At 39.7% G+C, this 25,252-nt stretch overlaps 1 protein-coding gene across 2 annotated transcripts in view; it reads left to right on the top strand.

Moving 5' to 3' along the window:
• adcy8 (adenylate cyclase 8 (brain)) overlaps nt 1–25,252 on the top strand; it is a 100,383-nt gene that overhangs the window by 17,734 nt on the left and 57,397 nt on the right. For both annotated transcript variants that reach the window (XM_038717232.1, XM_038717231.1), the window contains exon 2: nt 23,843–23,992. In XM_038717232.1, the coding sequence (XP_038573160.1) occupies nt 23,843–23,992 (150 nt within the window). The remainder of the gene's footprint in view (nt 1–23,842; nt 23,993–25,252) is intronic.

Raw genomic sequence — 25,252 nt, forward strand, 5'->3', positions numbered from 1 at the left:
TCGGGATTCTGTCAATAGCACTTAAATGCCAATATTGTTAAATTAATTTGTATCCCTAATATTTGTAATAAGTGACATTGCACTTGCACACCTCACATTACAACCAATCAGGTTCCTGAATGGGAGATATATAGTGCCTAGGTGCAAGGTTAGAATTACCTTTTGTACAAGTGAAGAGTGTTTATTGCAAGACAAAAGGAACATTTAAATATGTTGCTCTTTGCCCTGAGAAACCTGTACCTCTGACCTGAGGGGGGAAGATCAAATGCCTCAAAGAGAAACTATACAAAACAATATATTTTCAGAACGTTTACGCGATAGCACCTTGAATAAAGAGAGAGTAAGGTAATCACTGCTCACTAATGTCAAGAAGATGGTGCAAATGGATTCTAGAAAATTCCTGAAATAGACAGATGAAATATTTTTGAGTTTTTCACATGCCTTGGAAATGAGATTTTTAGAACTCAACAAAAGCCAGGACCTGTTTAGATAAAAAGTATTTACAATGTTGCTCATAATTTCAACATTAGTTTGACCTAATTGGGAAACAAGTGAAAGCCCACTTGATGTCGCAAGTACTCAGCCAACATCAGACGTGCTTGCAGAGGGACACTGAAGCCAAGCAGAGCAGTTTGACACTTGCCAATGAAATTACCACGCTCACCGTGTATTTGCCTCTGGGCTGTGTGCAGGTTTACACCCTAGTATTACACAACAACGACTATCTGTCATGTCTGATAAGATTCTGGCAGCGGGAAAACCATTAGCTATTAGAGAGTGTTAGAGTAGAAACACAGACATCATCACAGCCAAATGCTTCATAAGCCGGCAGGAAGACTGAGAAATGGCTCTGTTGTTTGTAACATTTTAACGCTGCTCTTTCATGGATGTGTACTTTTGGGTTTAAATATTCCTTGCCTAAAAATGTACTGGGTTGATCCTAGATACCTAAATATATGTTCTCATCACATCACTGCAGTTTTCTGTGACAGTTTCTGACGAGCTCACTTAATGAGATACTGTATATCGCTATTGCTATATTTCAGTATATGTATATACCATGCTAGATTTTATCCATATTGTTTAGTACTATTGTAAGTACTTTAGTAATCTAAATTATTATTGGAGGCTACTTTTAAGAAACAAAAGGACATCTAATTTTGGAGTGGAACTTGAAAGTTTAACTGCTTGATGTAGCTTCTTTATTTCACAACCAGAGCACTGCTGGCATATATGGAAATGGTAAAAAAAGTACTTTTCTAACACAGAAGGCTGTATTTGCAGTTAGCTTTCTGTGGCTCTGGAAGGAAATGTGAAATGTCTGAGAAAACAAAGTCTTACAAGTTGGGCTATTAAATTATGCTAATTTAATGCTGTATTTGAGGTGATTATTGCAGTTACGCAGCTATCTTCTAGCTCCTGAACATTGAACTGGGCATTGTTTAAGTTTTGGGAAAATGATAACTTCAAGTCTGAATGGAAGTTTGATGTTTTTAAAAAGTTTGTGATGTTCATTTGATCCATAAAGGGGCAGACAATCTCTGCACCAAGCTGACTGACACATTCGTGAGATATTATTTTCGCTATTTTCTAAAGTTGTTATAGCCAACATGTTAGCAAACTGTTGCCTTTTTACATGCTAAGCAGACACAGAGAAACATCATCATGTTTGTGTCCATCTGATGAATGTAAGTCCAATATAACTCTCCTTTTAGCTCTGTTTTTGGTCACCACCAACTCCAACAATAATAATAAAATAAAATAAGTGTCTAAGTCTGTGTGCCCTTTTGCTGTTGTTTGGGTTTATCAGAGTTTGTTTCCTGAGAGCAGCTGCCTGGAAACACTGAGACTGAACCACACAATAAATGTGCTGTAAAACCAAAACAATGAGCTAAAAGAAGCTACAAAGCTCTGTAGAGCTGCAGAGTTGGGGAGAATTCTGTTCATATTGCCCTCTCCTGCTTGTAAAATGTCAGGTAGTAGTGTTTTACATTTGCTGTCTTCTAAGTTTGTATTCTAGAGCTGTCTCATAACAAACTGGACCATACAGCATGTGTTCTCAAGGCTTGTAGTGGCTTGTTGCCTGCCGTTTGTGCTGAGTGTCCCCTGGGATGACCGGTCTTCCGCAGCTACAGTATCACAGGCTATTTCTCTTCTCCCTCAGGCTGTTGTGCTCAATCTGCTACCTGCCCTCAGGGATCTGTCGCCCAAACAGTTGCAGGGAAAATAACCCTCAGCTCACCTTTCATGAACAAACATGGCTGGACTCACTGCAAAAAATGTCTTCTACCCTGACTTCCTTCTGAAATTTTTTTTTTTGTTAGAGAAATAATCTGAGTGATTCATGAATTTATTAGTAGTAGATTTGGTGCCAATGGCTTTTTGTCCAGAATTGCAGCTGTCAGGTACATTTAAAGACAAAACATAATTTGTTGCCTTCTATTTTAACTTTTTAACTAATATTATATAAAATATATATTTTATGATCTGTCTCTAAATCCATTCTGAAAAGGCATTTTATAGTAAATTTAGCAAAGGTTCATCTGCATGATGACTACAGTATTTGGTGAAAAAGTAAGACCTAATCCCCACTGTTGTTGTGTGAGTAATGTGCTTACTTTTTTATTGTAAAATGCTATTGCATTTTTGTAGTTGAATACAGGATGTAGTCAAGCATCAGAGTTACTGTGTATGTGTTGATCTGGTGAACTGAATATTATACTGTTGCAGAATTGCGTTGGCACACAGGCTTTCTGTTTTCACAATGTTACTGTTCTGTGTCTCTATGTACTGTGATGTGAAAGCACCGGGGGAAACACACTTTAATTGTTTATTGGCGGCAAAACTACATCCTCAGTTGTGAATTCTAAGCTTCTGTCCAGGGTGTGGCAGGTTATCACACAGAGCTTTAAAAGTGAGCAAATGTTTAGAATTGGGGGTCTTGGGCATTATAGGTGGAAAAAAGTGTGTCATTTAGTAGTTGAGGAGTGTGGGTGTACCAGGGATCGACCGATAGTTTTTTTTTTTCCGAGCCGATCCCGATTATTAGTAACCGATATACATTTGCTCAAACATTTTTAATCTTGGTGTCAAAATTTTGATTAACACAAACTCCAACACAAAACTTTGTTAAAAATAACAACATTAAAGTTAACCGTTTTTCATTACTAAATAATTGCCTTTTAAAAATGTGTTATTTAAAAAAGAATGAATTCAGAACAGAAATCAAATTTAATATTTTCTTACAACTAACTGTTTTCAGAGCAGCAACAAAAGTAAAGTTTACAGCAGCAAAGTCACTTTATAAAATCACTATCTCACTGGAAACAAATGGAACATGTTAAATAAACTATATTTCTGACATCAAAATACTGAGTAAGGGTCCACCAAAGCGTTTTTTTGCCAGCTGAAAACGCCATCTGCGTTTTTGAGGCGAAGCGTTTTTTTCTCCTGCTTTGGTTGCTATGATACATGAAATCCGTGGTTGCAAGTAGTTCTACCTAACTTTACTGGATGTAAAAATGTCAACACAGAATAGAGCACTTGCTGTGGCCCTTGCTCTGTATGATGGGAAGGCTGAAGCAGGTAGAGAGAGAGGACGGCCTCGCCGTATGTGGGTTCACGAGCAGAGATGGCTGCACTGTGATTGGACGGCTGTGTAAGAAGTGACATTGACGAGCGCTGCGTTTTGCCCCAAGCTGAACATTTTTCAACTCTCTGCGACTGGAAAAAAAACGCTCAGTGCCTGTCTCTCAATAAGCAGCTGAATTTGGAGGATAAAGATTTGCTAAATTTTAAGATCTGTAGCATCTCAGCTAAACAGGCTACAGCCAGGCAGATTTAACTTGTTTATAACAAACACGCTATTAGCCGAGCTAGCACATGTGCTTGTGTAAAACCAAAACACAGCTGCGGTGGATGAGACAGAGCAGATTATTTATCGCTTGGTGCACGTTCCTGTTTGTTGTACTGATGCAGTATCAGCATTTTACTATTGCTGTTTTGCTGCACTTACTTACAGTAACGGGCGTAGTTATGGTCAACTTGTGTAATCTACAGTGATCTCCGCTCACTTCTCCGCGTGTATGTGTCTTTGTGTCGATGTGCAGCGTGGTAGCTCGCTCGTTCAATTGGCTACTTCTGCCCACTAGTTAGTGTTGATAGGCTATTACTTGTGACTTGTAACCAATCAGCTAGTGCTGTGGGCGAGAAGTGGCTGCATCAGAGCCAAAGGAGCGTATTTTTTAATTAATTTGTTATATCGACTCTATATCTGTTTTTGAAATGACCGATGTAGATTATTGGAAAAATGCTGAATATTGGCACCGATAATCGGCCAAACCGATTACTAGTCGACATAAACATTAAACTTTTTTATTTGAATAATAATAATTCCAGGTTGGGCTAGAAAAAGCGCATCTCTCTCATATCATTCATCAGGCTTTTTTGGGGGACTGTGCTCTCCCCAGATTTAGCTCTGTATACAGTGTCTTCATTCAGTGGTGCAGTATAATTTTGATATTTCCACAGTCACATAAAAATAATCAAATAGATGCATGAGTGATATTATTTAAAAAGAAATGCTGATGTTTCCCAGAACCAAGAGAAGAGAGGGAGCTCACATGTAGTATAATGCTGACCTGTGCTGACGGGGTCGAGCAACGATTCCTTTGGTGAAATCAACACATCTGCCTTAGGAAAATGTTGATAAACTGATATTGTGTGCTGGAACACAAGGAGATATAGTGCACACTCTAGACTACAAATATCAGTCAGATGTGTGTGACCACTCAGTGACTCTGTGCATTCAGGCAGCAATCCATCAGACTTGTTTACAGCCGTACAGAGACCTGATGGAGCTAGCCACAATGGCTGCTTTCAGCTTCTCCTCCTGCTTCTCGCTCCGAGGAAAAAACAAGATGTTAGATCCATAAAGTGACATTAAAGAGACGAGCATGCTATGAGCTGCAGGCTGAGCTGTGGGGAAATGTCAGGATCACATGATCAGGAGAAGCTTTGCTAAAGGCCACAACAGAGGGGAAGTACATGAATGTTGGATCTTCTGCTGAACATAGAGAAGATCTGTCAGAGGTCACTAGTCGCCACTTCTGGTGGTTTTATAATGCGGTATAATGTTGATGTTGGTCCACCACTTTGTGCCAGTGTGAAATATCTTGACAAATTAGTTGAATTGCTAAGAACATTTGGTTCAGACATTCATGGTGCCCAGAGGACAATTTTAATAACATTGGTGATCCCCTGACTTTACAGTTTTTATGGTAATTTATTTCATTTGTTTTTACCCTATAAAATTTTCATATCAGCAAAGCTAACACGATACCAGCCAATACTATTTATACATTTTATGTATCTGCAAAGGTAGACTGCAGACTTTTAGTATTGAAAAGTTAGCAGTTTGAATTCAGGTGTCTATTGCTGCAAAATAAACACAAGCATAAAAAGTATGCAGAACAGTATTTTATTATTATGGTATATTATTGGAATCGTATTGCTAATGTATTAGACCTGTAAGAAGCATTACAATGTAACTGTTTGAGGTGTAGCTTGGCTACCTAATATACATTTGGGTAGGTTAATCTGTGAGAATGCATCATATTTTAAAGCTTGATCATTATGTTTTGTATGTAAAATCTGAAAAGTAGCCAAAATCAGTAACTGTCTAAAGATATCACATGGCATTACATGGAAATAACAAAGTGCCTAGAAATTGTATTTAATTACAGTACCTGAGGAAATGTACTTAGCCTTCTTTCTTATTAAATGTGCACTCGAACACCGCACACTAAAAATACAGTATGTGGAGATGATATGCAAAGTTATTCCAGCACTTGCTCCTGATCACACGCTCAGAACATATTGGTTAACATCTCAGTTTTCATCACTGCTTGTCTGAAATGAGCTGCTATAACACACACTTTCTCCTGCAGACGTTCAGTTGTCATCTTAGTCGTTAGGCCAATTTACACATTCAGCCTGAGAAAACAGCCGGGCTGTGATGCTGGAGGCTCCAAGGAAAGATGTTTCAGTTACATGGCAGAGGGTTTATGATCTGATCAGCCTGTGATACCAATAATGTCTTTATACAGTATAAGCCCCGATCACACAGAAAGCGTTTTGCAGGTTCAGGCACACAGCAATGCCTTTTTTGGTTGAATTTAGAAAAGAGCAGTACGCTGCATTTTTTATGTTGCTAGGCAACCACCGAATCAGCTGTCCTGTCAGTCTAATCAAAGATTATAGTGCCCCCGATCTGTAATCGTTGGTTTGCTGCTAAGTAATAACTGTCATATTAGCAGAAACTTGATCACAACTCACAGGAGGGCGCCTGCTCTGGCATTGTTGGAGGGTGAGAAGTGTACAAACACGCAGGAGACACGGAGATACGTGTGGGTAAATGAGACCCTCGGAAAGAGGAGACACCGCTGGTAGTACCACCAGTTGGTCCAGGAGCTTCGTCTTAATGATGCTCAGGGACAGTTTGTTGCAGTCTCCGGACAATCCAAGCAACTGTAAACCTCCGTCACCACAACTGAAGGGCCATCTCTCCATCCATTGGATTGGACAATGGAATTAAACGCCAAAGGCACTTTTCTGAGTTTTTTTCAAATTCGTGCGCTTAGAGCGCTCCTTTGAAAACGCAAGGTGCAGCAGGCACCCAAAACCCGAGGCACCCCCAGGGTGCATAAACAGCCCGCTCACTGCCCATAGAAAAAAAAGAACAAAATATGCGCTTCTCACTGCAAAAACCGTCTGATCCGGGCCTAATCCATACACTATTCAAATGTTCTACTGTGTAATACATAGTGTTATAACACCAGTAAATCATTACACCAGCAGTTGAGACAGCAGTTCCATATCTGAAAACAAACACGGTCATTATTCTGCGGCCTCTTTGCTGTATTTGTCATTTTGTGGTAGATTGGATGGGATTTGGCTGGAAATGCTGCTGTATTTCTTAATGCTGCAAAACAGGAAGAGTCCGTTTCTGATGATGGCAAGCTAGAAAGACTGAAGGCAAAAAAAACACTCATGCAGAATTACTGACTAAAGCGTTACTGTAAAAGGAGAGCGAAAACTACTGCTATCATGGCTACAGTGCTGGTCACATGTCTTCACTTCTAAAAGATACTTCTAAAATTCAATGCTTTAGTAACTACAGTATATTCTCTGAATCTTTTCCCAAACCAAATTATCCATAAGGCTTTTGCTGCATCTGCAGAAAGTAGATATACCTGTGGAGACTAGAGAATGGTGAGGGCCCGCAGGTTCTCCAGGGTCGGTTGAGAGCACAGCAAACCCAGGTCAAAACATGCCCCAAGGCAATGAAAGTACATATGGCTGTTTGCATGGGAAAGAACAAATATGTCAACATGTGTTATACTCTACTGCTTGTCTGTGATTATGGTACTAAAGTGGTGGTCTGATCTGTTGTGTGGTCTGCTGTGGTTCAGTATGTAGTCCTGAGCAAATGTTATGCTGTAATATGGTACACTTTGGTTTTAAGCATTTGAAAACTAACCTTCTACAGCTTGTTGACACATTAACGCCTTTGTGCTTATTAATCTTGAATTGCTGCTTATACCTGATGTTTTTGGTATGTTTGGTAACACATATCTAACACTAGTAAAGCAAGTTGGGGAGTCAAGAAACAAAAGGGAGCTGTTTATGCCATTTAGGTATCACCTTGTGTCGTACACGTTTGGGTTGTGAGTCTTGACTTGCTTCTCCTTACTTCAAGTCGAGCTGTGCTCCTATTGTCATGGTAACGATTCGCTTATAGGTCACATGCCATGGGATTCATATCTGGAGGACAGATCCATGTAGTCTAGAATGGAATTGAAAAATGAGAAGTGCTTGAATGCAACCTTTTGATGTTCACACAAGGAGAAAACATCAGATCTGTGTCACGGGAAGCAAAAACTTGGCTGAATTGGGGCACTTTCAGTGGGAAAAGAGCCTTTACGTCACTAGGAGAGCACAGCATGAAGCGTTGACAGTTTTTTTATTGTCCTCTTCAGCTCCTCTCTGAGCTGAACATTACCAGACTGTTGCACTACAGTACACAGGTGTCTCTATTTCTAATTTTCTTTCTATGAGCTCAAACTAAGTCTTACATGAATAAAGTCAATCCAGTGGAAACACAGTATGATCGACAGCCCAGTAGCTCTGCATAAGGTCTGGTATTGAACCTCAATAGTATTTCTGAAGTTCTCAAATTGCCTTATATAATTATTCTCCGGTCAGATTTTCTAACTTATATTTGGGATATGTAATTCTAACCCAATATATGTCTTTTTGTCAATTTCAGGGAATATGTCCTTAAGGTCCGCTACCTGTTCTGTGTGTGTGCTGAAAAAAAAAAAAAAATCTTGCTCGAACCGAGCCACACAACACGATTTCATTTCTTGTGTGTGTTTGTCTTTATGCTTGTGTACATGCTTTCATGTGCACTGCCTTGGCTCACCATGTAATGGGGTTGGGGGCTGGGGGTTGTGAAAAGTGTGTAAGTTTTATTGACATCTAGTGGTGAGGGTTGCAAATTGCCAAGTGCCTGAGACAGGACAAAAGATGTTGTCTATGAGTTTCCAGTCAAGAAATGAGGTTTCTTTAGATAGATATATTAAGAAATTATATTTATTATTCAGTAAAACCAAATATTGTTGTGAATATTATTTTTCTTGTTCATTAATAAACAACAGCCACATCAAGAAATGAAGTGCTACATGATGTCTCATACTCCTATAATACATTATTTTACAACTTGGGAGGGTTGGCTCATCTGGACTAACATACCAAAGAAAATGAAGAACATCTCAAACACTATCACATCTAGTGCATCAAGTATGACCACTGACAGATACCAGGACAATGTAAGCCTCACTGTTTCTGCACCACAGTCCATTATAAACCACATAATACGTAATAAGTTTACAAAGGCATTGGCTGGTGACGATCAAAGCTCCTCTCACTTTGCTTAGAAAAGCAATCTGCAAATCTGACCAAAATGTCTTTTTAAATTTTTTTGCAAACACAAAGTAGTACTAACAGCCATAATTTCAGCTTGTGGTAAAACGGTGCAACGTTTTTAATGGGCATCTAGCATGTTAAAGTACAAATTACACATTTGTGTGCACAGTGGGGAAGCAATATCCCAAAACAAAACCCTATCCAACAAAAAATTACTATCCAACTATGTATGTTAGTTTAGATGGCTGATCTGAGCTTCCAGCTGGAAGCTACTGTTTTATTGCCAATTAGTGATCAGCTGATTGTTTCACAAACATAACCCACAAAGCCAAAACAGAGTGCTGGAGAGAGAATCACTACATGAAATTAATCCAACTACATATTATACACCACAATCCAAAGCACAGTGCTGGAGAATAACGACTATCCAACTACATGTTGTTTCTACCAGTAAAACTTTAACTGGCTGATTGCTTCCATACACTAAGCTAACGTTACCGTTTTATTGCCAATTAGTGAACAGCTGATTGTCTCGCTGATGTAACCGGCAAAGCCAAACCACAGGAGAATAACTAGGCTAAATGAATTTAATCAATTAAACTTTTACACCACTGACAGGGGAAACATGCCACCTCTCTCTGTGATGCTGGCCAGCTTTGAGCTAAAGCTATCAAACAACAGTTTTCATTTGCATCGCTAAAGGTGGACTAACTTAATTACCTGTCCAGCAGAAAACAGACAACTTCAGCGCCGCTTTACAAACATTTGTATCACATCAAAGCCTTCCATCTAAAATCCACAACGATAAACATTATATCCTTTATTTCTGCTGTCATCTGTCCAGATTCCATCTGGCTTCATTGTATGAAGATCCACAGGCTGTTGGCTTGTGCTAAATAACACCTGTGCTCCATCATGTGTCCAAATTTCACTTCTCTTCTTACTTCTAATAAATTGGACGACTACTCAGAAACTGTTTATTGTTATTATTATTTCCTCTTCTTCATCTTTGGATGTATTCAATGTAGTGAGGGATGTTTACACTGCCGGAATTATACAAGCAGAAGAACGCTGTGATGACGAAACGTGCTCTGTAGCGCTGTTTGTCCGTTGTCGGCTACTGTAGAAACAGGATGACACAATATGTCAGCCTCGATAGAACGGGGTACCCGCGTTATGTAGACAGAAATGGCTCATTCTAAGGTAATTAAAACATAACAGTTCATTATGTAAGGTTTTTACACACCACTGAAAACATAGTTAATGATCTTCTATTGCTTTTATGTCAGTTTATCCTCCGAAATTTTAAACACTGGACCTTTAAATAATTTGCCCACTGCTGCTATAGTGATGTTAGCTATAGCAGCAGGAGAGTTGTGAGTATTGCAGTCTGGAGCTGCTGTGCTGCTCTGGGACCGTCTCCTCCACTCTGCGTTCTTCACAGCAGCAACTGTACCAAAAGTTGGTTAACCCACAATGTTCGTTAAAACTACTTGCTGTGTAGTTGCTCACTCATGATACTTGCAATGGAATTGGATTTGTCCAGAATCGCATACCCCACCTTTAAAATGATATTTTATTCAGAAAAAGTTAATGACAGATTAAATGAAACATATTAAATCAGTATTGGTACCGAAACTCAGGTATCATATTGGCATAGATACTGTATATACATTTGGGTGGAAATGTACTTTCTGCCAGGATCATGTTACCTGACAACGTTTTGTTCCAGGGTTTTGTTCTGCTGTGGTACAGCAGTCAAAGGTAGGTGGTGTACAAAGCACACAACTTTGTTTCTAAAGACTGGAGTCTACATCCTGCGTCTGTATGTGGTTCGAGTCTACTAGAACTCTTTGGTAAAGGTTAGGGAAACTGTGGTTTTGTCAGTCAATAATTGTAGTAAGTAAGTCCTTTGTCCTCTCTCATGCTTCTGATTTCTATCTGCCCTATAGAATGACACGTTTTTAGATCTGATGCCTCTATTGGAAGGACGATATCATTTGTCTTCCAGACTGTAATAAATCACTGTTTAAAAAAAATCTGCTCAATATTCTGATGATACTACAGTTAAAGGTCAAGTTTAGGCTCAAAAACAACTTGATTAGGATAGGGAAATAATATGCTTTGGGTTAAAGGAGACCTATTATGCTTTTCCATATTTTATGACTTATCTACAATGTCACAGTGTTGGATGTTCATGTTAAACATGGCCAAAGCTTCTAATAATGAGGTTAAAGTATTTAAAAGAAATCCCTGTGAGCCAGGCCTCTGTTGTATGACACACAGAGCTAGACGGTGCTGGTATTCCGTATATGGTCATTTGCTCCCACAGCAATGGCACAGCAACGCTCAGTCTGCCTGTACCACTCAGCGACAACAACAGCCTGGTAACATGCTCCAGGTCTTGGCCAATCAGAAGACAGTGGGTTTGAGAGGTGGGGCCACAATCTTTCCCTAAACTTGTGTAAGTGTTTTGAGTTGTAAATTGCAGGTACTGTAACTGTAAAAATTCCAGACATTTTGGAAATATATCCTGTATCAATATAGTTAAAATATTTTATACTCCATGACAGAATTTACACAGGGAGAAAACATGGGCAATCTAGACAACAAAAAGCTAATAATTTGGATGCAGCAACACTCTATGATATTTTCAGAAAAGCTGACATAGGCCTATGGCAGGGTTGAACACAGGGTAGGTAATATGGAAAGTGTAGCTAGTAACTTTGTGTAGTTGTCATCACTATAGCAACTAGGAATGTGACAAGACACTTAGCCAGAGACGTTTTATAGAGGAGACATCACATCCTCAATACAACTCAATGGGGAAAGCCCATAACGGCAAAGATGGCGGTTATCCCGCCCCTCCCGCTAGAAAGCAGTCAGAGGGGGAAAACATATTTCAGCCAAACATATTCTGTCATAGCTATGCAGTTTTATAAGCAGCCTGGATTGAACACAGCAGGTGATACAACACTCATTATAACCACAAGAGACCTGAGACTTGACTTGGACTCTAGCTCAAAGACTTGGAGCATGTCTGCTACTATCTATCTAGGGTTTTTTTTCAAATGTAGCTGTGATAGAGGCAAAATCTCTGTTTTCTTTTAAACTCAAAACAGATTATCAGTGTGGATCATCTCATTAATCATTAATTGAAAATCCTGGCTGTTTGTCATTTTTGCTGCTCAGTCAATCACTCAGTCACAGAGCTGTGTACCTTTTGAAAATTGATTGACCTTTTTAAGGCCATTTGATTTTTTGAGTTGGTTTAAAAAGACGGATTGGCCCTGATGATCATTTTGTAGACTGACTTGGAACCTCCCTGTTTAATACTGCTAATTTCTCAAACCCAACGCTGTGTAAAGCTTGTATTGGCAGATTGTCACATATCCTGGTCCAGGTTATAAAAGAGATTTATGATGGTTAGATCAGGTTCATTCCAGTTACACAAGGTTCAGTCTAGTTAAAATAGAGGCTGACCTCTGTAGTTTAGACAGGTGGAATAAATGCAGATAGTTTGTTCACTGAGAGAACACACAGAGCTTTAGTTTGTTTTTCTGCAAAGTCTGTCTGCAAACATGAGTGGTATTTCACTCCGTTATGAATTATTAATGGAGGCAGTCCATGTCATGTTAAATTTAAAATGTAATATATTTTGACGGCCCATGTTAGCTGTGGAATATCTTCCATCTAGTCGCCGGCATATAGCTGAGCATGTGAAGCCGAGAAAATCATTCGCTTTTCTCTTCTATACCTCGGAGCCAAAGAATAAATCCATTCATTTGGCAGAAGAGTTTTCTGCAGAGACCAGCATTGGCAGCAGGGAGGTTTAGCTCTGCTGCTCGTAGCCAGCTGCTCCTCTAACATGTATTCATACAGCTGTCACCAGATACCAAGAGCAGGTTAAACTGAGGTGGCCTTTTAAGTTGTTGATGGCACTCCTAGAGTACATATGTAATTATGTCTCCTTCATGAATGTAATATAAGTCCAGACATTGTGCAGGAAGGTAACTGATGATACTCAAAAATTATCCTGCTGATGTGAGAAGTTCCCACGCTCATCTTAAGCTCATCCCTCTGCAACCTTAAATGATGTTGGCACTGGAGTTCAGGACTGAAGATCAGGAGAAGAGATTCTCATAGCAATGTTAGTCTTATTCTAGTTCACATGACAGCCCAGTGTCCTATAGCAAATACATTAATATTAGATGATTCTGCACATCCCGTTTTACGTCCAGTGATGGCATTTAGTGCCAATGCAGGAAGTTGTGTCTTGATCTAGCATTCAATGAACGTAAACTGGGGGTTTGTCTGTTGACTCCAAGGGACAATTTGACTCTAGAGGGAGTTGAGGCCACCACATTATCCCTCTGAATACTAATACTATATACTAATTCTAAATATAAAAGAACATCCACAATGGCAAAGGATAAAATTAAGTGTGTTTTTAAATGCCACAATGCAAACTATGATTGCTCAGTTTTGGGATGTGACGTTGACAGACGCTGCTGTCTCACAAAGAAACACACAATAGAAATGAAGAGGTGAACAATGGTGCTACAGCTCCCCAGACATCTTGGATGAGATAAGAAAATAAATTATTTTATTCATCATTTAATATCGTCTTTCCTGTTTGGACCTATTTTGGTACTGTTGTTCCAAATTAACTTTTTCTGTTCATTATTTTCTTGTATATCCTATACTCTGAGGAATTTTTTTTTTGGAGGAGGAGTTTTATTGATACTGAGGTATATATGTTTCACCTCATATAATGGAGAACATCTTATTTTGTTTTTTTAGGAGAACAGTAACATATTTGTCGTAAAAAAACACGTTTTGTTGAGTTTGAATCTATTGATCTTTTAAATCTAGGTTCTGTTTATGCATTGTTAAATCTAGAGGTCAGACTTGTAACTGACTACAAATGTGTGTTTATCTTCCATTTCACTGTATGCCTCACCCTTGAATCAAATTATCACAATAATAATTATTACTATTATTAACCCTGCCTCAGTATTTTCCACGTAGCTGTTTGTAAACTGTGCTTCTTCCTGGTCCACTGCTCTTAATGACACCTTGTTAAAAACATCCACAATACTGGCATTTTCCCTTAATGAGTGCAGCAGCAGTCTCCATGCTGATGCCCTTTATGGCGAGCCGGTGCTGCTCTTTTCCAAAACAACATGGACGCCGCCACAGCTACCACAGCTGCTGCAGCTTATGGGGTTTTAATTTCTGCCTCCGTGGGAGGAGAAGAGGCCTTCAGGGGGCGACTTTGAAATTGAATCAGTGCTGATGGCGTCCTGGTAGAGATTCACAATAACACACTATAATGCACAGGGAGGCTCCTCAGAGATACAGTAAAGAGCCTCAGGGGAGAAGACTGTGAGAAAGTGTGTGTCTGCCTGTGTGTAGCATAAATGAAAAACACTCCTACACATATTCAGTGTTGAATGTAAAACACAGTCAGATTTTTTTTTCCTTTACAGTAACATACAACTTCTTTAAGCAGAGGCGGGCCACCTCTACTGAATTAATGACCACCTCTGCCATCGTCAGAAGAAATTAAAACAGTTTAGTCTAAATAAAAATTTAAAGCCCAACAATATTTGAGACCATGTAAATCTGAGGCATGTTAACGTACATCATTACGTCTGCTATTATTACTCCGATTCTTAAGAAAACAGGGGGTGATCCATTTAATTTTGATAATTTTCGTCCAATTTCAAATTTACCATTTATCTCTAAGGTAGTGGAAAAGTGTATTGCAGTTCAAATTCATGAACATCTTTCCAATAATAATTTGTATGAACAATTTCAATCTGGCTTTCGTCCTCACCATAGCACTGAGACTGCTCTTGTCAGAATAACCAATGATCTACTGTTGACAGCTGACTCTGGGCTTTTATCCATACTTGTCCCTCTAGACTTGAGTGCTGCTTTTGATACTGTCTCACATAAGATACTTCTTGATAGATTAGCTTCTATTGGTATTACTGGCACTGCTCTGTCTTGGTTTAGGTCATATCTATCTGGACACAGTCAGTGTATTCAATTAAAACGTTTTCGATCAAGAATATCTATAGTCACTACTGGTGTTCCCCAGGGTTCTGTCTTGGGCCCGCTTCTTTTCATTATTTACATGCTCCCTCTTGATGACACCCAACTCTACTTGTCTGACAAACCCACTGGTTCTTTCCCACCACCATCTTTGTCCAGCTGTTTTAGCTGGACAAAGCTTAAACAGCTAACTTCTTGAAGGTAAATGGCAACAAAACTGAGGCTTTTCTTATTGGCATCTGTTTTGTCTAGATCTAATTAATCTAATATTCTTTTTACATTGACAATACTGTAATCTATCCCTTCTTCACAGGTTAAAAGTTTGGGTGTAATCATGGATAGCACACTATCCTTTGAAGCTCAAATTAATAATATCATGCGGATCGCATACTTTCACTTGCGTAATATTAACTGTATTATTTCTTTCAAATAATAATACTGCAGTTCTTATTCATGCACTGGTCACTTCACGTATAGACTACTGTAATGCTCTTTTCACAGGTGTTCCCTCCAAATTCCTACATAAGCTTCAGTTAGTTCAGAATTCTGCAGCTCGTGTTCTTTCTAGAACTCCTTATACTGAGTACATTTTTTCCAGCTCTTCAGCGATTGCACTGGCTTCCAGTATAGAGTTGAATTTAAGATCCTGCTACTTACTTGTAAAGCACTTCATAATCTTGCACCCCAATACCATACACAACTTCTCCATGTTTACACCCTTCACATGCTCTCAGATCTTCATCTTCAATTTCTCTTGTGGTACCTTGGATTCAACTAAATACCATGGGTGCCAGATGTTTTAGTTATGCTTCCCCCCGCCTATGGAACTCTCTTCCCCTTGATGTTCGCAATAGCGACTGCTTATTGACTTTTAAAATGCGTCTTAAGACACATCTTTTTATACAAGCTTTTTTTTAACATGTTGTGCTCAGTTTTAAATGCATTTTATCTGTATGCGGCTTGTTTGTTGTGTGTATAACAATACACACAACAAACAAGCAGTGATTATGCAGTTATGCAGTGATCTGTATATTGTTTGTGAGGTGAACTTGGGTGTGAACTTGGGCGCCATTAAATAAAATGCATTATTATTATTATAAAAAATTTGGAACGTTTTGAGGAGTGGAGTACTTGTAAAAACTTAGTTGTTCCTTTCCTGTTGCCAGTTTAATCAGAGGGATATTCGGCTCTAATCCTGTGATTAGAATTTTGTGGTGCTTCTAAAGGTTTACTTTGTATTTTTTAAATGGTGTTTTATGAGGTACTCAGCACGCCCCCCAGTTTGGAGAAGCAGACGGAAGTAACTAAACTTAAAACTAAAGTTGAGATGACAGATTTGGTACAGAATAAATCTTTCCCCTAGAGCTAGGTATTTCCCTTTTTTTGATTGGAACTATCCTTGCAAGGAGGGTGACAGCATCGGTTGTTCACTTACTATGTTTAAGTTTCCCTGATGAGAGACCTCTCTGGTTGTGAGAGTAATGATTGTCCTCTCTCTGAAGCAGTGGTAGAAAGGGATGGAACGCACAGGAATGCTGTTCCGGGAGTACAAGTCGGGAGGGAACGGCTTTCCTGCTCAGATTTTAAAAATATTTAACGCTTATAGCTGTTTTGCGTTGCTTTTAAAGCATTTTCATGATACACATATAATTTATTGTGCTTGAACTCACCACAAATCCACCTACTTTCCATACAGCCAATGGAAGGGTGAGCATCAAGGAGTAGCATTTCTGTGTCAGCATTGTCATTGCTATAATCTTTAGGTAGGCTGGAAGCTGACCAGTGATGTTGACAGGTACGTGTCCTGCGTCTCTGACACATTCAAATCTGTAAACACTAAACTTACTATCGACACACCCTATTTTCCCCATGATTATGCTAACGTTACACTATGAACAAGGAATTTGTTGAAAGAGAAATCCTGAGAAATCCTGCTCCCTAAAGAAACGCGCGCACACACACATCTGTGTGTGAACCAGGTGAAGAGAAGATAACTCCCAACATTATTTGAGTTAACGACAACTACGCTCATTACTGTTACTTAATAAATACACCTGTTCAACAAGCATGAATATAGTATATATATCCAAGGGCAACTGGACTTGGTTGAAGATACTTGAAGATGTTTCGCTTTCTTCAGTTCTGACTGACTGGTGGGGAAACTCTTCATTGTTTGACCTCTGTGGAGTCGTTCGGAGCTGGTTCGTTAGTGCTCCTGGGTGTTACAATGACAGTCGTTATGGTTTTTCAGAGACACCTTTTTGGTATTGGAATTCTAACAATAAGAACCAATCACCGGTCTCAATTAAAGGCCTGAATCTCTGGCAGATTTTGGCATTGTCAATAAACCACTAGACCACCTTATCTCCATTAACTGACACTGATCCAGAACACGGAGAGGCCTATGGGCATTCGGGGAAAGCCCCTTATAAAATGTCAACTCGTTCTCCACAAGGCATCTCGCTGTCAAGTGCACCAGAAATCAGAAAATCCCCTCTTCATGCTCTATTTTGTCCTCTTAAAATGTGCTGTTAGTGCAGCAATTTCGCTGCAGAGGAAAACAGTGGCAGAGCACTTCAGAGATTTCTCTCAGCAACAGAGGACACTGAACTGTCGGTTTGAGGTTTTTATCAGCAGTGACACAATTCTGCCTCGAGTGTAAGAGCAACAGCACCTTCTCTTCCGAAAAAAAGGAAAACCGAGACAGTAGACAGGGAGCAATGAAACGGCTTTAAAGTTATCACCATCACTTTGATTTACAGTGTGCCTCATGCTAATAAGTCTTCTCCAACTCAGGAGTGAACTAAGTAAGTAAAGAAGCATTTAAATCCACATTTCTGTGTTTAGCTTTTACAGATTCTGTTTTGCTGACTTTGGAGAGAAACAGAAGTCACATTTTCACATTAAGGTGGCTCATTGGAGCAGAAATACAAGAGAAAACTTACGAAATGCTGGAATAATAAACCTACCTTGGCATTTATGTCTTTTTGGAAAATAGGGTGTTGTATAAGCTTTTGAAGCTGAATGGCACTGAGTCACCAGTGGTGTGTTTGTCATATGAACAGCTCAGTCTGCCTGGGAAGCATTGCTTATACTGGATAAATCTGCAATTTAATACAGGAAGTAGTGGAAGGTTTGTGTATTTTAGTGGCCAGGGTGTTGGATGGATGTGTAAAAAAAAGCTTTGGCTGTACAGGTCAGAAGATAAGTATTTAAAGCCAGAAATCTCACCTGAGCAAGTTATCATGACTTGATTGATCGACCACCTTATCAGCCACCTGCAGATACAGTACAGTCTGCTCAATTTGTGCCTTTTTGTGAGGCAATAAAAACTGTCCTCAGTGACCTTTTGAGAGAGACAAAGAGACACTAAAGATGGCAGCAGATGATCAGGACCTGTACAGACTTGTCTGTGACGGTAATTACTTACCGTACACGTACACGTACACACACACATACACACACACAAACACACACACACACACAGAGACACACACTCTTTACCCCATGATTGTACCATGTATAAACACTGTTTCATTCTTTTAAAATGACCCTTTTGGATTAAAAAACTGTTCATCTTGAAGGGCAGTGTGTGTGTGTGTGTGTGTGTGTGTGTGTGTGTGTGTGTATGTGTGTGTGAACCAGTAAGGTGCAAGCAGTGAATGGTTTTCATCTGTGAGATGTGTTGAACTCTCAGCCAACCTGTTTTTACACTTGCGTCATGTAAAGCTCCAGCCGGCAGAGGAAGCCGGCGGTGGTGGTGAAATCCCCCGTGCAGCTGAGGAGGACAGTCATGTTGCAGACGGTTACATCAGCTCTGCTTTGTGATGGTTTAACGGGCCGAACGGCACTTTACAGGATCACTGCTGATGTAAACCTTCATTCTTAGCTTTTACAGTCAACTTTCAAAGAATTAATCAGGACAGACCTGTTTTTTTGAGTCACTGATTTGTTTTGTTGACACGTTACAGAGCTGGTTCCTGGATCCTCTGCTCAAGAAATCACATCTGCTGAGGATGGTAAAGGCTGAGACATTAAACCTCAAATTAGTCAGTGGGGCACACAGATTACTAATCACGCTTTAAATAGCTCATTTGTGCACCCAGCATTTTTATTTAACCTTTATTTAAGGAGTAAAAGACTTCACTGAAGCAGAAATAACATATTAATAACAATATTGAACAATTTGTACGCTAAATGAAATATTGTCTTTAAGCTGAAGTGAAAGTTTCACACAAAACAGTGGTACATTAAACTGACAAGTAAACTAAAGTATTCTGCCCCAAACTAGATTATAGACACACAAAGGAACTCCTTGTGATGGATGTGGGCATTAAGTTTTCAAGGACTTCAAGGACACTGCTGTGCATTGTACCTGGATTATTTTTACAGGGCATTCTTTTTGAAAACAAGCTGAAAGCCGAAAAGATGGGTCTAATCAATACATTTATCCATGTGACTTTAGATAGCACCATCAGTCCATGAAAGTTGTTCAAAGTTCTAGAGACAGTGGGGGGTAATATGTTAAAAAACGTGTAATGGGAGCAGTGCAGCTTCACTTCTTCACTCCTTTTATGATGATCAGTGACCTGGATCTGTTCTCGTGTCTACTCGGGTTTCAGATGTTCTCGTCTCTTTTCAGTGGACGTCTTGACTCACTGACTTCTCATGGTGGTAGAAAGCAAATCAGTGATGTCACACCTCTGACATACATTTTTAATCTCATCTTGACACACATCTAAGATAAGATACAGTACTGTACAAGCTAGGTCACTACATGCTCTGTGTGTTTTTTAAGTTAGTTACATTATTTGTTTAGGTCAGGTTCTTTCGTTCGAGCAGTCCTCCCCTTCTTGGATAATTGGAAACAGACAAATACTTAAGTTTGAGAAGCACCTGAGCTCTCTTAGGAAAATAAGGCTTCTGTTCTTGTTTTCATCAGCAGCAGTGAATTTACTGATTACTGATTTATTGATTCACCACAGAAAACCCTCCACGCAGATGCAAAATCTGATGTTTTCAGACACAGAATGAACCACAGGATCGCGTAGTTCTCCCATTTTTAGTCTAAAACAACTCATAGAAGCTGCTTCTGCTTGTTCTAAACAGAAACAATATTATTTCATTACACAGTTTTTTCAATTGCTAAGATGCAATGGTCACAACTGAAGCCACTTTTTCTCTTCTCTTCACACAGTCTGCATTACGAACATGCATCTTGGCCAAACAGTTAATCTGACCTCCAAAAGTCACTCAAACCACCAAAACACTTCGTACAAGTCTCAAAATGAACTCGTTCAACCAAAACACTGGCAACAATTCTCATTTAGAAAGCATACAGTCTCACTCATAACACACTGACCTACAAAACACTAAAAATAGGGAGCATTACATAAATGAAGAACTTTTATCTTTGAAGCATGAGCGAATAAATTAGGTTTTCATTATACAATAACAATAACATATTTTCACTTTGATGGTACTAAAGTATATGTAACAAGAATGCATCAGAAATGCAGCAATTTGCTTCAATAACCTTTATTTGTTCTATATCTGTGGATAGTATTGTAAACTGTGAAAAATGTTACTGTAAGTTGAAACAACCCCCCCCCCCCCCACACAAATTTCTGGAATTCCAGGGCTGCAAACAGTAATGCAAATAAGAAACACCTCAAAAACTCATGATGTACAGTACATGAGGGTGCTAGTCCTCCCTCTCTGCTGCATTTGGCCACAAGTTCTCATCAACATCACATCTTATGTCTTCCCTGGCGATGCATCTTGGAAAGTATCTTCTGGAATGTCTAATGCCACCCTGTCAGTCTGCAGGAAAATTGTCTCCACATACCGCATTCATGGCATCCAGTAAGGTCATCTGGTCATGTGGATGGTGGTCATACACCTTCCACCTCCATGCAGAGAAAAACTCCTCTGTGGGGTTTCGGAAGGGGGAGTATGGAGGCAGGAGTAGTACTGACATCCTGGGATGTGCAGCGAACCAGTCTGTAACTGCAGCAGAGAGGTGGAATGCCACATTATCCCACACAACAACAAAGATAGGGGAGTTTCTTGCTCCTCTCTCCTCCACTGGCGCAAGGCAATTATGCAGCTCATCCAGGAAAGACATGAGCCTCTCCGTATTGTAGGGGCCAATGAGTGGTTTGTGTAACAGCAAACCATCATTGAACAATGCTGCACATATCGTGATGTTAGCTCCTCTCTGCCCTGGGACATCCACGGTTGCTTTCTGTCCAATCACATTTCTTCCCCTGCGGTGTTGTTTTGCCAGGTTGAATCCAGCTTCATCCACAAAGATGAATGTATGTGCAGTTTCCCTGGCTTCCAGCTCCATTACTCTCTAAAATACAGCAAATACAGTTTTACAGGACTTCACATTTTGCATAACTGTGTATGTTCCCTGATTGATTATTGAACAGACATCTTACCTAGACATATTGATAACAGAGTTCTTTCACATGTTCACAGTTTCTCTGGAATGGTACAGTGGACAACTGCTTTTTCCTTATTTTATGTTTCTCCAGGACTCTGGCAATTGTCGTTGTGCTGACCGAATTCACATTTCCAAAAGTAATATTGTCTGCCTTCTAAGATTTTTTACTTACTTCAATCTGGTCACTGCAGAAATGCAGTGCATTTACCATCAATCTGTTTTGAATGTTTTTTTAACAGTTTTGTTGTGTTGCAGTGTTCATGAATTTTGGAGAAAGGGGTCATTGAATGCATTTTGTGTGAAAGCAATGAAAAATTATTCACAGTTTGGTCCACATACACTTCTGTTGCGCTGACTGTGTGAAGAGTTTTGACAATGTGACTTCAGTTTTGACCAACGCAGGTTAGCAATTGAAAAAAACTGTAAATAATGAGTGTGTGAATGACAGAACTCTGCAGAGGGAGCAGAGGAGATGCTCTGAAGTAAAAGAGGGATTTGAGCCAAGAAACTAAAACTGGCAGCACACCAGCAATTTAGTATTTTTAAAATAACAGCAGAAGCAATGGCTGTCACACAGTTCGTGGAGGTAGTTATGGTATTTTAAACAGTTAGCATCCAGTCGTTGCTCAAAATGTGTTAAAGAAGTTGTTCTTCTTAGAGTCATGACTCAGTCAAATCTCAATACGCATACTGTACACTGTAAACAGGGACGACTAATAGCTAATCCTGCACACTGTTTATGGTGCCAATTTGCCAAAATATAAACAAATATGAGCTAAAAAATGTAGGTGGTAGCCCCACAGCTAACTCACTGAATGTTTGGCAATAATATACTTCCTATATACATTACCCAGAGCTGCCAAATTATGGGAACTATAGTTTCAGACCGCAGCAGGATTATACCCCAAATCAAATTAATACAAAGAACAATAAGATTTACAAAATCCATTAATGTCGCAGTATCAGTGCAGTGTGTGGCACAGAATGTCTTTATATTCCTGGAATACTGACACAAATATGTACTATGTGTTGACAACCTGTGGACATATAGAGAAAAAAGTCTAATTTTGCACAGTGATTGTGGCGCTTTCAGCAGAAATAAAAAAGAATATCACTTCATTAGACTTGGCCAGTTTTGTGGAACTTGTCTTGAATATGACCTATATGTAGGTGGTGATGCCCCGAAGGCACTGACTGGATTGTACTGTATGTCATGTCCAAGCGGGAAGCTTACGGTCAGCGAACTGAGGCGAACGTGGAAGTCCCTTAAACCTGCATTCCATCGAACAACCACTCTTCTGGTTGCAAAAAGAAGTCCGGTTCCATTAGAAATAATGGTAAAACGACCCTACTTCTCAGCTGATCTCAGTCGCTAGTTTCAAGTCTTTATGTGGTCCCATTTAGAGGAAAATAGATCATAAAGCAGAGTATGCTTCAGGGCAGGATAATCTTTGATTGACAAATTGTTACCATGGCGACCTGTTAATCAGGCTAGAGTGACTCGTACCCATGGCACTGTGTAAATTTAAGCGCGCTGAAAAAGCGTATTAGGAGTTGGCTGTTCACTTTCTCTGCTGAGTATTTTATTAAGCCTGTTGTTCGCTAGACAAAATTGTCAATCCTGTTAAATTGACAGTTAACGTGAATTCAGAGATGCACCTAGCTAAGCTAGCTAGCTAGCGCCACACACGGCCGTTAGCTCCACCGTCTCGTCCAAATGTGGTCACGTCAGGTACAGCTGGTTGCAAAACTCAACATGGCGGCGCCCTATCGTCCAAACTCGAGTCTTCAGAACGGCAGTCCACAAACCAACGGGTGACATCATGATGACTACGTCCATTTCTTCTATACAGTCTATGGTCATTTCCCATTTCTCCCTCCCGTCATTTCTCAACTGTCAACTGTTCTAAAATACTACAAAAATCCAACTTAGTCCAATCTTAAACTGGACTAGACACATTTTGACCTGCAAATGACCAAATAAGACTTATTTGAATTGCAGAAGATAATGGTTTCGAAATGCACAACACACACACACACACACACACACACACACACACACACACACACCTACATAACACAATACATAACACAATACAAGCAGAATATTGGTTATTTAGGAGTGACAATTTAGCCCAAACACAGGGGAAAAAAGGAAATGTTTGATGACCAATACTGGAACCCGGTGGTCGCTAAATCTTTGTTTAGTATATAAGCTGTTTATAAGTTTTGTAATTTGTCAACTAAAATGAACCCAAAACAGAAAACACAGTTAGCTTTGCCTCAAAATGAGCTATTAGTGTGATCTTCAGTCTCTGCCTATCTGTGTGTGTGTTTCAGGTAGCGGCTCAGGCTGTGTTGTTCATGTGTATGAACACTGCTGGAATATTCATCAGTTACCTGTCTGACCGGGCTCAGCGCCAGGCCTTCCTGGAGACGCGGCGCTGCATCGAAGCCCGGCTGCGACTCGAGACAGAGAATCAGAGACAGGTGAGTCCACAACATGCCACAAGACAGAAACGCTATACAATGTCAAAACTGCTTGTGTTGCCTGGTCGTTATCATACACTGTTTTTGATGCAATGCATTTGTCATTTTGTGTGTGAAGTGTTTTCTTTTATTTTGGCACTTTATGGTGTTCAGATTGGGATTTTTCTACATTTGCAGCGAATACCCGTGTATGTTCACAAGAGCTGCCATAATATTTATACTGTAAACAGTGGAGCCTGAAAGCACCATTAGTGTGTTTTTTTGAATGGGACAGGTTTAAAAATGTTTTGCCATGTTAGCAGCATGGCATAGGAACTGTCGGTCAGTTGTCCACCACTTTGGTCCAGACTGAAATAGCTCAGCAACTACTGGATGGATTGTCATGAAAGTTTGTACAGATCTTTGTGGTCCCCAGAGGATGAATCCTACTGACTTCAGTGATCATCTGACTTTTCCTCTAGTGCCACCTCCATCTGTGCTTCAGAGTGAAATATCTTGACAGCAATTGGATGGATTACCACAACAGTTTTAACAGATATTCAAAGTTCCAGGATGATAAATTCTAATGATTTGTGTGATTCCCAGACTGTTCCTGTAGCACCAACAGAGGGTTCAAATATCTCAAAACACACTGGTGCAAAATTTCTACAGATATACAGTGATCCCCTCACCTTTTTGTTAGTGCTACCATGATGTTGAAAATTGTTTGTTTTTTATCTAAATATCTCAAAATCTATTGGATGGATTGCTGTGAAATGTAGTTCACACATTTGTGTGGTGGTGATGGAGCAGTGGATAAGACACATGCCTTTGGTGTGAAAGACCCGGGTTCAATTACCCACTGTGACACATCCACCAATGTGTCCCTGAGCAAGACACTCAACCCCTAGTTTCTCCAGAGGTGTGCGACCTCTGACATATATGCCAATTGTCGTCAGCTAAATCCAAATAAGGTTAAAGTCCAGACTTGGTTGAAGATACCAGTCAGCTTACTGGTTGCTTCATCATGATGGATGGGCTCAAAAGCTATGGTGGAGTTTTAATGTAAGAGGGTTTGAAAGATCAGCCGTTGGGCTCAGACCTACATTTGAACCCTATGCAGAATTCTAACCTACACACTTTAACAGATATTGAACAGTGACCTTTAGATGACCTTGAACCACCGTGGAAGCCAAAAAATGCTACATAACAGAATAATGTGTAGAATGATGTGCTTTTACTTCCTGTTGTGTAGTGATGGAGCTCAGCGTGAAGAGATTT

Source organism: Micropterus salmoides, unplaced genomic scaffold (assembly GCF_014851395.1).
Source record: "Micropterus salmoides isolate LMB-PRFRI ecotype aquatic unplaced genomic scaffold, ASM1485139v1 Ms_hic_scaffold_14, whole genome shotgun sequence".
Taxonomy (NCBI): domain Eukaryota; kingdom Metazoa; phylum Chordata; class Actinopteri; order Centrarchiformes; family Centrarchidae; genus Micropterus; species Micropterus salmoides.